General features: G+C 44.9%; 1 protein-coding gene and 1 non-coding gene across 2 annotated transcripts; one reads left to right on the forward strand and one right to left on the reverse strand.

Annotated features, from left to right (window-relative positions):
* Positions 1 to 4,854: 4,854 nt before the first annotated feature.
* On the reverse strand, positions 4,855 to 5,152 carry LOC102723302 (RNA, 7SL, cytoplasmic 1). Its single transcript, NR_110379.1, has one exon.
* Positions 5,153 to 5,373: 221 nt separating this feature from the next.
* RPS29 (ribosomal protein S29) lies at positions 5,374 to 6,640 on the forward strand. The gene is made up of 3 exons (NM_001289812.1): positions 5,374 to 5,440; positions 5,657 to 5,756; positions 6,535 to 6,640. The coding sequence occupies exons 1-3, from the start codon at positions 5,379 to 5,381 to the stop codon at positions 6,541 to 6,543; spliced, it is 171 nt and encodes a 56-aa protein (NP_001276741.1). The 5' UTR covers positions 5,374 to 5,378; the 3' UTR covers positions 6,544 to 6,640.
* The last annotated feature ends 5,049 nt before the right edge of the window (positions 6,641 to 11,689 follow it).

An 11,689-nucleotide genomic window follows, 5' to 3' on the forward strand; every position in this document is an offset into this window, starting at 1 on the left:
CTGGATCAGAAGTTGAGCAACTGGGATAAAAACTGGCACCCATGTGCAGGTGGTGGCTTAACTTGCTGTGCCACAACACTGACCCATAAATCCGTCATATTTCATCCAAAATGTTTGGGTGGCACAGCAAGAGAGGTTTTGAGTTACCCTATTCCAAATATTGCTATATTTTCTTTCTTTCTTTCTTTCTTTCTTTCTTTCTTTCTTTCTTTCTTTCTTTCTTTCTTTCTCTCTCTCTCTCTCTCTCTCTCTCTTTCTTTCTTTCTTTCTTTTAGATTTATTTATGTGAAAGGCAGAGTTAGAGAGAGGCAGAGAGAAAGAGAGAGGTCCTCCATCTACTGGTTCACTCCCCAGATGGTCACAATGGTGGAGTTGGGCCAATCCAAAGCCAGGAGCCAGGAGCTTCTTCCGGTCTCCCAAATGGGTGCAGGGGCCCAAGGACTTGGGCCAGCTTCCTCTGCCTTCCCAGGCCACAGCAGAGAGCTGGGTCGGAAGTGGAGCAGCCGGGATTCAAACCAGCCCCCATAGGGGATGCCTGCACCACAGGTGGCAGCTTTGCCCACTACACCACACCATTGGGCTCCAGATTATTTCTTTAAGATATTCCCCAGGAGTAAACGTGTGACCCAGTGTTTGAGGTACCAGTGAAGATGTCTGAGTCCCATATTGGAGTGTCTGGGTTTGATTCTCGGGCCCAGCTTCTGTTTTTGGCTTCTTGCTAATGCAGACCCCGGGAAGCAGCAGTGATAGAACGTGGGATTGGATTCCTGCCAGCCATGTGGGAAACCTGGATTGACTTGTGGCTCCTACCTCTGGCTCCAGCCCCAAAGGTTGGGAGCATTTGAAGAACATTGAGTGGGAGTGTGTGCTCTCTCTCTGTCTTTATTCTTTATTTTTTTTCTTAAGAATTATTTATTTGAAAAGCAGACAGAGAGAGGAGAGACAGAGACAAAACCCCTCTGTCTCTTTCTGTGTCTGCCTCTCAGAAGAAAAAGGAGATTTTCCCTAGAATGGATGACTTGATCTGGGCAGGGAGAGTATGGACACAGGGGTCTAAGACTTTAAAAAGTATATTTAATGTATGCATATATGTGTGTTTTATTTTCAAGTGTATAGTTAAACTATTAACATTTGTTTTAAATGGATATAGATACACATGCACACACTGATACTTAAACATTGGACTTTTAAAAAAGGGTAGAATTGGTGCTGTGGGGTAGCAGATATAGCTGCCACCTCGGGGGCCAGCATCCCATATGGCCGCTGGTTCGAGTCCCGGCTGCTCCACTTCTGATCCAACTCTGCTGTGGCCTGGGAAAGCAATGGAAGATGGCCCAAGTCCTTGGGCCCCTGCAGCTGCATGGGAGACCCGGAAGAAGCTCCTGGCTCCTGGCTTTGGATAAGGGCAGCTCTGGCCATTGTGACCATCTGGGGAGTAAACCAGTGGATGGAAGACCTCTCTCTCTCTCTCTGTGCACCTCTCTATAACTCTCCTTTCAAATAAATAAATATTTGAAAACGGTCAATTAAATCACTAATGAACTGTCATAAACTGGAAAGAAGTAGGGTATTGGACTGACATACACATTGTAATAGCTGGGCATGCAAAACATGTAGCCGAAAGCTCTTTGGCAAAAATAGATTTTTTTTTTTGTGATTTAAAGAAGAGATAAAATTCTATCTCTAAAAGTTCTGAAACTGAAGATAATTCAAGATGCAGGTCTTTGAGTGATAAAATTATGGATTTGTGATCCAGATGATTGTAAGAACAATTTAAGAAAGAAAATGGAAGATACTTTGAAAAATAGTCTTTTTTTTTTCACACACCCGCACCTCTGAAAAATAGTCTTAAAAGAGATCATTCCAATGTGCTTAAATTAAAAAACATGATGTGGTTTGTATTATTTTGTTAGAATGTTTCAATTATGTAAGTGTATTAATTTCATTTTTTCAAAAATAAACATCTGGGCAAGGAGATTAAAGTGTATTTTTACTTTGTACTTTACTGTATTAAAAGAGAGAAACTCAAACCCAATAAATATTATATTAGGAAAATGTATTTGTATTTGACACATGCTACTTATGAACTAAAGAGGCTTGTTTAGCTCAATTTTGTGGAATTCAAGGGCATGATACTTGCATTGGCTGAGTCCTGGTGAGAGAGCCCCCTGGTGGATGGCAAGCTGTAGATGATAATGGCAGAAATGTGATCAGACCAGCAGTCACATCGTGTGTCACATTCTTGAGGCAGGAAGCAGAGAGGGAGACAGGATGGGCCTTTATAACAACCCTTGTGAAAACTGCCTAAGAACCTCCCACCAAATTCTGCCTCCTGAAGGATCCACAGCAGGTGCCAACACTGCCACTCTGGGGACCAAGCCTCTTTTCCATGGATGCTTTGGGGGTTGGGGAAAACACAATTGGCCCATATCCAAACAATAGCAGTGTTCCTGAAGAAGCATTTAAAAGCCAAGTATAAGTATAGACGAGAACCAGGAAATTTTAAGAAGAGTATGGGATTAAGCTAAAAGATCTTTATAACAAACACTGGGTTAAAATGAACTTTTAATGCTTTGTTGTCAGCTTTCTTATTGAAAAAGAAATTGGTAATCCCATTGGTTGAGATAGATGGTGTCTGTCATTTTATCCTAAAACCAAGAAGAAGTATGATGAGATCTAGTTTGCACTATCTATCAAGGACAACAACATATACACCAGAATGAACATTTTTTTAACTACTACTTAAAAAACCAAGATAGTTTAAGATTGTCCAAATGTAATAAATTGCTTCTTGTCTTTCTTTCCCTCTTACTACCTTATGCTCAAAGGATCATATATCAGAGTATTGAAAGTATTTTTATATCAGCCAGGGTTCTCTGCAGAGGCAGAATCAGTAAGATATGTACGTAGATATATGACAGGGTGTTGTTAGGGGAATTGGTTTACGTGATAATGCACCTGACAGATCCGCTACAGGGTGGAGGCCCCGGAGGCGGATGGCATGGCTCAGTCCAAGTCTGAGGGCCTCAGAACCAAGAAGCTGAGGATGCAGCTATACGCAGACACCCCAAATCACAGTTTTCCAGGCTCCCAGGTGTTCCTCAATCCAAGCAAGGTGACATCATAAAATTAACCATCACACTGAGGGAATTTATTTTGGAAAAATTATCTTTTAATAGTTAAACAGAGCAACTCTGAAAGGTCTGAGGAGGCTGTAAGTGGGAAAATGTCAGATTTTCTTAAAAAATTTTTTTTCAAAAGGATCCTGGTAGCAGCCGAGGGAATGTGACCTCTGTCCACGGCTCCTTATTCCCATGTAATTGCTGGGTGGCTGCTGGTATGATGCTGGGGACTGTCTTAAAAGGCTTGTTTCATTAAAATATTTATTTATTTGAGAGGGAGAGAGAGTGAGAGTGAGGCAAACAGAGCTCTCCCCTGCTGGTTCATTCTCCAAATACCTGCAATGGCTGGGGCTTCCAGGCTGAATCTGGAAGCCGGAAAACTCAATCCAGGTCTCCCTTGCAATCCACCACCTGTTGCTTCCCAAGGTGTGTGTCCACAGTCTTCTGGAGTCAGGAAGGGAGCCAGAACTTAAATTCAGGTAGTGTATCCTGGGGTGCTGGTGTTTTAACTGAGGTCTTAACAGCTAGGTCAATGTCTGCTCCTAGCCATTTTTTGGGTAAAGATAGACTTTGGAAATTCTATATAAGCAATCGATTTACATTTCCATGAAAGTTGTAGAAGCAAGGCATGGGACCCTTCCACAGTCGGGCTTTAGAATAAAATACCTTTATAGGTTTGCCTGTCAATAGGCCTCTGCGCATCTTCTTGCCAGGTTGTTCACAACCCCCAAGCCTTTCCAAATGCCGCTTTTTGCCAGGTGTTCCCTTCCATAAAGCGCTGCCTGCAGAAATCCCATTCTTTCATGTCTGTCTCAAAGGCCCCCACATGTACTCCAAGGTGGAATTTCTCTCTTCTCTGCTCCTCTCCTAATTCGTGAAAACATCTGTTCTTGGTCATAGAACATCTTGCATATTTAGTTGTATGCATGTCATCGAGGCACAAAAGTTAACTGGAAGAATTCTTTGAGAGAATTCTGCTTTCTACAACAGATTTGCAAGTTTTGAGAGCACAACTCAAGTCATATTTGGTTTTAAAATTCCTCTCCCTTTCATCATATAACACAGGGCCTAACTTAAAGACTGGGTAGGAGAAACCCACTAGAATCCTGAAACAACAAACTTTAAGAAGTATTGTATTATGTATGTACACAGAAACCTAATATAAAAGTTTACCCATAAAAGTTTCTTGAACTGTTGTGCCCTGTGCTGCATTTTATACTTGTAGTTCAAGCTTTGATTTCAAAACCGTGTACAATGTTAGGTTTCCAGAAACCTTATTTATGACTACGTGGAACTTCGACATCTTAGAGATCTGCTTTTTGTGCCATAGTTCTTTTAGTATCAAGCTATCTGGTTCAAGCCATGCACAGTTCTTGTTCTCCCATTAAATTCAGTTATATTTAGAGAAAACACGTACAACAAGGGCTAAGGAGACTTGCATTCTTTTTTTTCTGGAATGGTGTAAGTGTATTTCCTGGGGGAGTGTGTTAATTTAAAAAACAATCGCAAACGGATTCTGTTGAACAAAACAGAAAAGATACTCCTACCGTTCAGTCTGATTATTACAGCTGATTTTGAGCTGTTTTGTCAGTCTGTCCCAGTAGGTGTCAGTGCTGAGTCAAGGTAAAAAGTTCTTTTTAGGCGTAAAATTTTAATTAAAGGTACGCCAAAGGTTCAATCAATAGAGTAAAATCATTCATTTTCTCAATATTTACTTCCTCGGAAGTCAAAAGAGACAGGGTCTCGCTATGTTGCCCAGGCTGGAGTGCAGTGGCTATTCACAGGCGCGATCCCACTACTGATCAGCACGGGAGTTTTGACCTGCTCCGTTTCCGACCTGGGCCGGTTCACCCCTCCTTAGGCAACCTGGTGGTCCCCCGCTCCCGGGAGGTCACCATATTGATGCCGAACTTAGTGCGGACACCCGATCGGCATAGCGCACGACAGCCCAGAACTCCTGGACTCAAGCGATCCTCCGGCCTCAGCCTCCCGAGTAGCTGGGACTACAGGCGCGCGCCACCGCGCCCGGCGAGTGTCGGCAGCGCCGAGAGCATACTAAAGGCTGAGGCCCGGTGACGTCACCAACCCCAGCGACTCAGCCTCTCAGTTCGCCGCTCAATCCAGCCAATGTTGCTCCATTGCGCACGCGTCATCTTTCAGCACTGCATTCTGGGTAAGCCGTGTCGCTCTAAGGTTGAAAGAGCGCATGCGTGCGGTCGCTCCTTCCTTTTGCCTCGTTGCGCTCGTGAAAGCAAGATGGGCCACCAGCAGCTTTACTGGAGCCACCCGCGAAAATTCGGCCAGGGTTCCCGCTCTTGGTGAGACATGCGCTGTGGCACTCGGGAAGGGTTGCCGTGGGATGCGAGGGGGCCAAGAACCCTTACTGGGGGAGGTCGCCGGTGGCACGCGGAGGAGGCCGAATGGGAGCTGCACCTTCCGCCATTTCAGGCCTCGGGTGGGCTCCGGCCGGCGCTCGGAGGGCGGGATGGCTTTTGCGGCTTGCGAGACCTGTCATCTCTCCTTTTTTTTTACAGCCGCGTCTGCTCAAACCGGCACGGCCTGATCCGGAAATACGGGCTGAACATGTGCCGCCAGTGTTTCCGTCAGTACGCGAAGGACATCGGCTTCATTAAGGTAGGCACGGGCCGCGTGTGGGAGCGGGGGTGCTGGCGGCGGCCCCCTAGTGTGGGCGTTGGAGCCGGGCTGTCGCGGCCGCGAAGGGTGGGGGCCCGGCGTTCTGACCCAGCTCTGCCAGTTGTAGGAGCCATGTGTTTCTTTCCACGCAGCCATGAAGATTTTACTTTGGAAGTTCGATTTTATATCTGGTCAGATGTGTGTGTTGAACAGTGACTCAGAACGTTTCTAGCGTCATTGTACTGACTTTGAGTCTCTCTGGACGCCTTTATTGGTCCTGAAAGTCCCTTAAGCACGAGTTGAGAATCTTAGTCCAAATGCCTGCAACCAGACCTGTTTGCAGTTCACACGTGTGTGTGCTGTTGGACGGGTAGGACCTAAAGCTGTACCTGAAATTCCTTTGTGTGGTACACGTGGCTTAAAGACTTGCTAAAATTCAATATTTTGGTGACCTTGTCATGTGAAGTCAGGTGTGAATGTCTGCTTGGCTTCATGATAGCTCTCAGAAATCTATTTTGGATTTTGTTATTTTCAGATTTGGAATATTCAACCTATGCTAATCTGTTCTTGCTGACTCCTTGATGAAATCTTCATTGGTCATGCGTAGAGTATTTAGTAGAATTTACTTGTTAATCCTTGTATCATCTTAAGCTAATTAAATCTTGATAGTAGACAGTTTGGGTTGAAACAGTCTTAAATTAGCCGCCTTTTATGAGAGTCAAGTTGAGATTTTAAACATTTTAAATAATTCACTTTCTATCTTTTTTTTTTTTTTCAGTTGGACTAAGTCATTTCCTTGAATGGATCCTCCAAGACATCAGTGCTATGGGAAAGTCATACCATCTCTCTGTACATAAAATAAAGAACTTCAGTTGATGACTGTTTCAGTGACTGCAAGTTAATTATTATGGAAAGAACTCCTTTTTATGTATTTTTAATTTCTATTTAGTTGAGAGTACAAGGAAGAGACCTCCTCTCTGCCAGTTTGCTCCCTAAGTGTGCATAACAGCCAGGGCTTGGGCATACCAAAGCCGAGGGGTCAGTCCTGGAACCTAGCTAGTTGGCCTGTTGCCTCCCAGGGTATGTGTCAGTGGGAAGCTGGGGTAGGTAGTAGAGCTGGTACTAAACTCAGCCCTTGGCTAGGGGATGCCGACATCTTAACCACCGGACCAGACACCTGCCTCTGAAGCTTGGGTGTTCTTAATGCATTTGTTTTCAAAATAGTTGACTTATTTTTTTCTCAGTGGCAGTTTTTTGGTGTGTTGAAAAGTGTGTTCATTATGTAGGATTCCTGCTTTATGTGAAGCGCAGTTGTGTATTTTCTGAGGAAAGCAGTATTTTGGGACACTTGGAGTGGTAGGCGAGTGCAGATTAAGTCACAGTCTAGATAGTAGTTTACCTAGGGAGGTTAGTAAAAGGTGAAACGTAGCTGTAGTGTGGTGGGTTTGACATTGGTGGTGTATGTTTAATATGAAGTGAGTTTTGAATGATTAGAAAGTTTAGACGTTGGACTTGTCACATTGTCATCACCTGGGATCCAATTAGGAATGCTGAATCTTGGGCCCATCCCTACTAAATTGGTATCTGAAGAAAAGGAATATCTAGGTGGTATAAGTATCCATGTTTGAGAAGTACTGTTCTTTCACTCAGACAAGATTCTTAAGAATATTTGAATTCCTGATGTGCCAGGCCTAGGGAATCTCTAGTGCATAAAAAGTTACCTTCAACAACTTCAAAATAGGTGCTGGATAAGCCAGAAGAAAGTCATGTCTGGGTTAAGAGCTTGTTAGGCAGAGATTACCAAGTACCTCCTGGGTGGAACCTTTTGGGAAAAAATTCCGTGGAAGGAGGAAAGCCATGAAATTGGTGTGCTAGAAGCTAAGTAGGGAATCTTGAGCTGGGAGTTGAGCTGTGTTCTGGTAAAGGGAGAGTTGATCCCGACAATTTGCATTGAATGGAAAGGAAGGTAAGAGAGGGAAGCTGGAGTAAGAAACTGCGACTTAATGATAGTGGCTCTGTTACCTGAATTTGATGATAATGAGATTCCAAGTGTTGCTCTTCTGTTATGTTAGGAGCTCTTGGAAGGTTGGGATACAGATGCCTAAGTTTCAGGAGTTTCATAGTGAAGCCAGCTCTGACCATTACCCTTAGTATCAGGATTATATGATAAACTGCAGTTGCTGTTGGGGAAGCAGTTTAGGGACGATTTCTCAGGGTGAAGAGGTAGATGAGAATGTAGGGGAGTTTTCTGGGAGTGGATGAGCTGGTGTGAGGCTGGATCTGGTGCTGGGTCAGCTGAGCTGATGTACAGAAAATGGGAGAATCATATTGGTGATTTAGGACAAATCTGTGTTTGACTTGGTCGTGAGAATTGTTTGGAGGAGCCTGGGCCAATGTGATGAACTGTTCACTCCTGAGACATGAGCGATCCCTTAGGGAGCTTGTGGGAGGGAAGCACTTAGCAGGACATCCTGACCCTCTGTGTGTATGATGGTGGTGAGTGGGAAAGCTGCGAATGGGGTGGCCTGGCTTCTCTACTAGGCTAACTAGGGTAACGATTCTGTTTTAAGTTTTTTGTGTATCACATTAGACTGAGAGCTTTAGGTTCATTACTTCAACTCTGAGTACTTTTCACTGGATATTATCTGCAGTATGTAGCTGAGGAAACCAGCTTAGAGATTAATTTCTCCTAAGTCTCCCAAAGTGACGAAACTAGGTTTGAACTTGGTCTGACATCAGTGCTTATGCCCTTAACATTCACGACACACCCTAAGGTTAAAGGATAACACTGGTCCCAATGTCCCCAGTATCAAGCTGTGTTTCATATTTGCCACAGCACAGGATAAGATGCCTTGTATATTAATGGTAGATGCTCAGTTTTGGGTGTGTTGATTTGAATTAATAGTGCTGGGAGGGTAGGGCTAAGTCAAGGTGGTTAGGAGGTAGGCCTAATGGTACTTAACTGGGAGGTTTACCCTTGGAAGGTGATTTTTGTTTTTGTTTTTGTTTCTTAAGATTTGAAAGAGGGAGAGACATGTTCCATTTGTTGGCTCACTCTTAAATGGCTTTAATAGCCAGGGCTGGGACCTGGGTCTCCCATGTTGCCGACAGGGGCCCAAGCTCATAACCCATCTAATGTTTTTCTCAGATAAATTAGCAGGGAGCTGGATCAGAAGTGTAGCACCTTCGAGTTGAACTGCTGGTCAAATGGGATGTGTAGGTGGTAGCTTGTATCACAATGCTCTCCAAGGTGATTCTTTTTGAGAGCTGTAAAAGTGGGTTGGACTGGGCCTGTGCTTCCTGGCTCACCATGTGATCCTCCACACACACTCCACCATTACCATCCTCCCCACCTCATCTTTGACCATGCAGCTTCAAAACTGAACAACAAGAAAAATGAGTAAAAGTGCTTGTGGTGATTGCCTTTGGGTGAACTAGAGCAGTGTCAGATTAGGATTCATGTAGAATAGGGTATCCAGTGACCGCACTATAATTTCCTGGTACCAGTGTTGCTGGCCGAGTCTGTTCCTTGCCCAAACTGCATATTTGTTTTTAGACCAACTGGATAGTTATTTCTCAGTGTCGTTGTGACTTCCCTCTGCTGATTTCTGTTGCTACCCACTGATATTAAATCTGTGATTCTGTGCAAAACAAGTTTAATCTCTTCCCTGCAAGAAATGGGTTAAATAGGTAGCAGTTCTTCCATGTTTTCCTAGAAGATGCTAATTTCCAGGATAACCATTTCCTGATTATTTCAGCTGTTCTAAGATGTGTTTTAGAGTGATCTTTGGTGTTCTCTGAATGAATACCTCTTCACCTAGCCCCTGACAGTGTCTGACATAATATTTCATAGGGCAGGCATTTATTGGATGAGGTAATGATTTTATTTTGAGCAATATTGCTTCTTCAGTTTTTGTGGGTTTTCTTTTAGCATTACAGAAAGACCAGACATCCTGACCTTCAGACAGCAACAGTTTTAAAGCACTTTAGGACATAGTTCTTGGAAACTAATCATCAGTGCCTTAGCAATGTGCGCTTTTGGATAGGCAGAACAAACTTGTTCTGTTGGTATGATTAGAAGGGCGTAGATGTTTGAACTTCCTCAATATCCACTCAAATTGATAATAGGAAAAAGAGAAGGCTGAGCCCCTGGGTGTTTCTCGTGGGTTAACCTAGATCATAAAAGGCTCAGTTTATTGAAATGTTGAGTATATGTGTGTGTGTGTGGGGGGGGGGGGATTACAGTTATCTGTATAGGACCCAAAGACTAGATTATCATTGGTACTGGTTCCAGGTGTCTTCTGTCTCAGACAAGAGAATTGAGACTGGATATGACAAACAATATAGATGGGCTAATTATCATTTAGTGTCATTTGATTAATTTGAAAATAATTTAAAGCGAGCACTGCCTTTCTTTGTTTACTGAAAATCCTTTTTAAATTCAGCCTATCACGTGTATCAGCTGCAACTTCCTCTGAAGTGGATTCTAAACTGAACCTTCTGATTGCTGTACACCAGTGCTGGGTTCCCTGACAGATGTATTGAAAGCCTTTAGAACTTCAGTACCGTAAGGCCCACCCGCTTCCCTTCATTACTCACCCACTGCACTTTTGCATAGGGCCTGAAGCCTCCAGGTGCCTCTCTGCTGAGGAAGAGTTCTCTGCCTGCCTCTGGTCTGAGAACCATTGCTCAAAGATGGAGAGCCTGTGACTACGGATGGCTGTGTGGGCCTCAAGTGGTTTCTGTCCCAGGAGCCCAAAGGACATGGGGGACGCCGTGCTCTGGGACAAAATGACCAACATCCCCTTTCCCCGTGAGCACAGACCCTCTGTCAGCTTCCTGTTCCTCAGCCCCCCTCCTGTTCCTCCGTGGGTGAGTCTTCCCGACCAGTGCCTTTGGTGTTCTTGGTCAGCTCAGCAGACGCGGCAGGCTGCCCCTCAAGGTTTGGCGTGAAACATCCTTCAGGGGGCCTCACTAGCATCACTAACCTGGGAAAGGCAGCGCGCTTCTGATGCAGGCAGGGGGTTGCAGCCCCTCCCTGCAGCCCCGCTAGACCACCCAAACTCCCTCACCACTTCCTTGCAACAGAAACAGAAGCTTTAGAAGTTTTGTGGTTTATAGTCCCGCCACTAAAATAACCAACATGGCTGCCAGCTGTGTCCCTGTAATGACTTTTAGCTCCTTATAAGGTCATTATAATGAAATCACCATGGCTGAGACACCTACTCCCAAGATGCGTCTGACACTGCGACATTTCCGTTTCCCAAAAAAGGGCAGAACATGAACATCCTCAAACTCTGCCCCAAACTCCACTGCTTTGAATACTTAATAAGCCCCACCCCAGACACCACCCCCTGTGCTTCCAGTTCATATAAACTTGTGGATCTGAAGCTCGAGGAGTGTAGTTCTCTCCCAGCATAGCCTCCCTCCTTCATGGCGGTGTGTGTGGTAGCACTTGGTGAGAAAAAGTCTTGTTTTTCTGCTGACCTTTACCTGTATCTTGTCCTTGCATTCTTGTGTTGGAGACAACCTGAACCCAGCCTCCCCTCGACATTTCCACAGAGACTGTGGCTAGAGTTGCTAAGGTCTGGAGGAAGAGGGAGAGGCAGCTGATGGCTTCTTTCTGCCTGTGTGCTACAGTGGTGGGTCTTTTTTTTTTTTTTTACAGGCAGAGTTAGACAGAGAGAGAGAGAGAGAGAGAGAGAGAGAAAGGTCTTCCTTTTGCCGTTGGTTCACTCCCCAAATGGCCACTATGGCCGGTGCGCTGCGCCAATCCAAAGCCAGGAGCCAGGTGCTTCTCCTGGTCTCCCATGCGAGTGCAGGGCCCAAGGACTTGGGCCATCCTCCACTGCACTCCCGGGCCATAGCAGAGAGCTGGCCTGGAAGAGGGGCAACTGGGACAGAATCCGGTGCCCCGACCGGGACTAGAACCC

This window comes from Oryctolagus cuniculus, chromosome 12 (genome assembly GCF_051225735.1).
Source record: "Oryctolagus cuniculus isolate XC-2025 breed Fujian yellow rabbit chromosome 12, ASM5122573v1, whole genome shotgun sequence".
NCBI lineage: Eukaryota > Metazoa > Chordata > Mammalia > Lagomorpha > Leporidae > Oryctolagus > Oryctolagus cuniculus.

What these genes read in the sequence shown, in the direction of transcription:
- RPS29 (NM_001289812.1), top strand. Translation starts at nt 5,379, where the DNA reads ATGGGCCACCAGCAGCTTTACTGGAGCCACCCGCGAAAATTCGGCCAG. An exon ending in GGCCAGGGTTCCCGCTCTTG is followed by an intron (nt 5,441 to 5,656) that starts GTGAGACATGCG and finishes TTTTTTTTACAG; the next exon opens with CCGCGTCTGCTCAAACCGGC.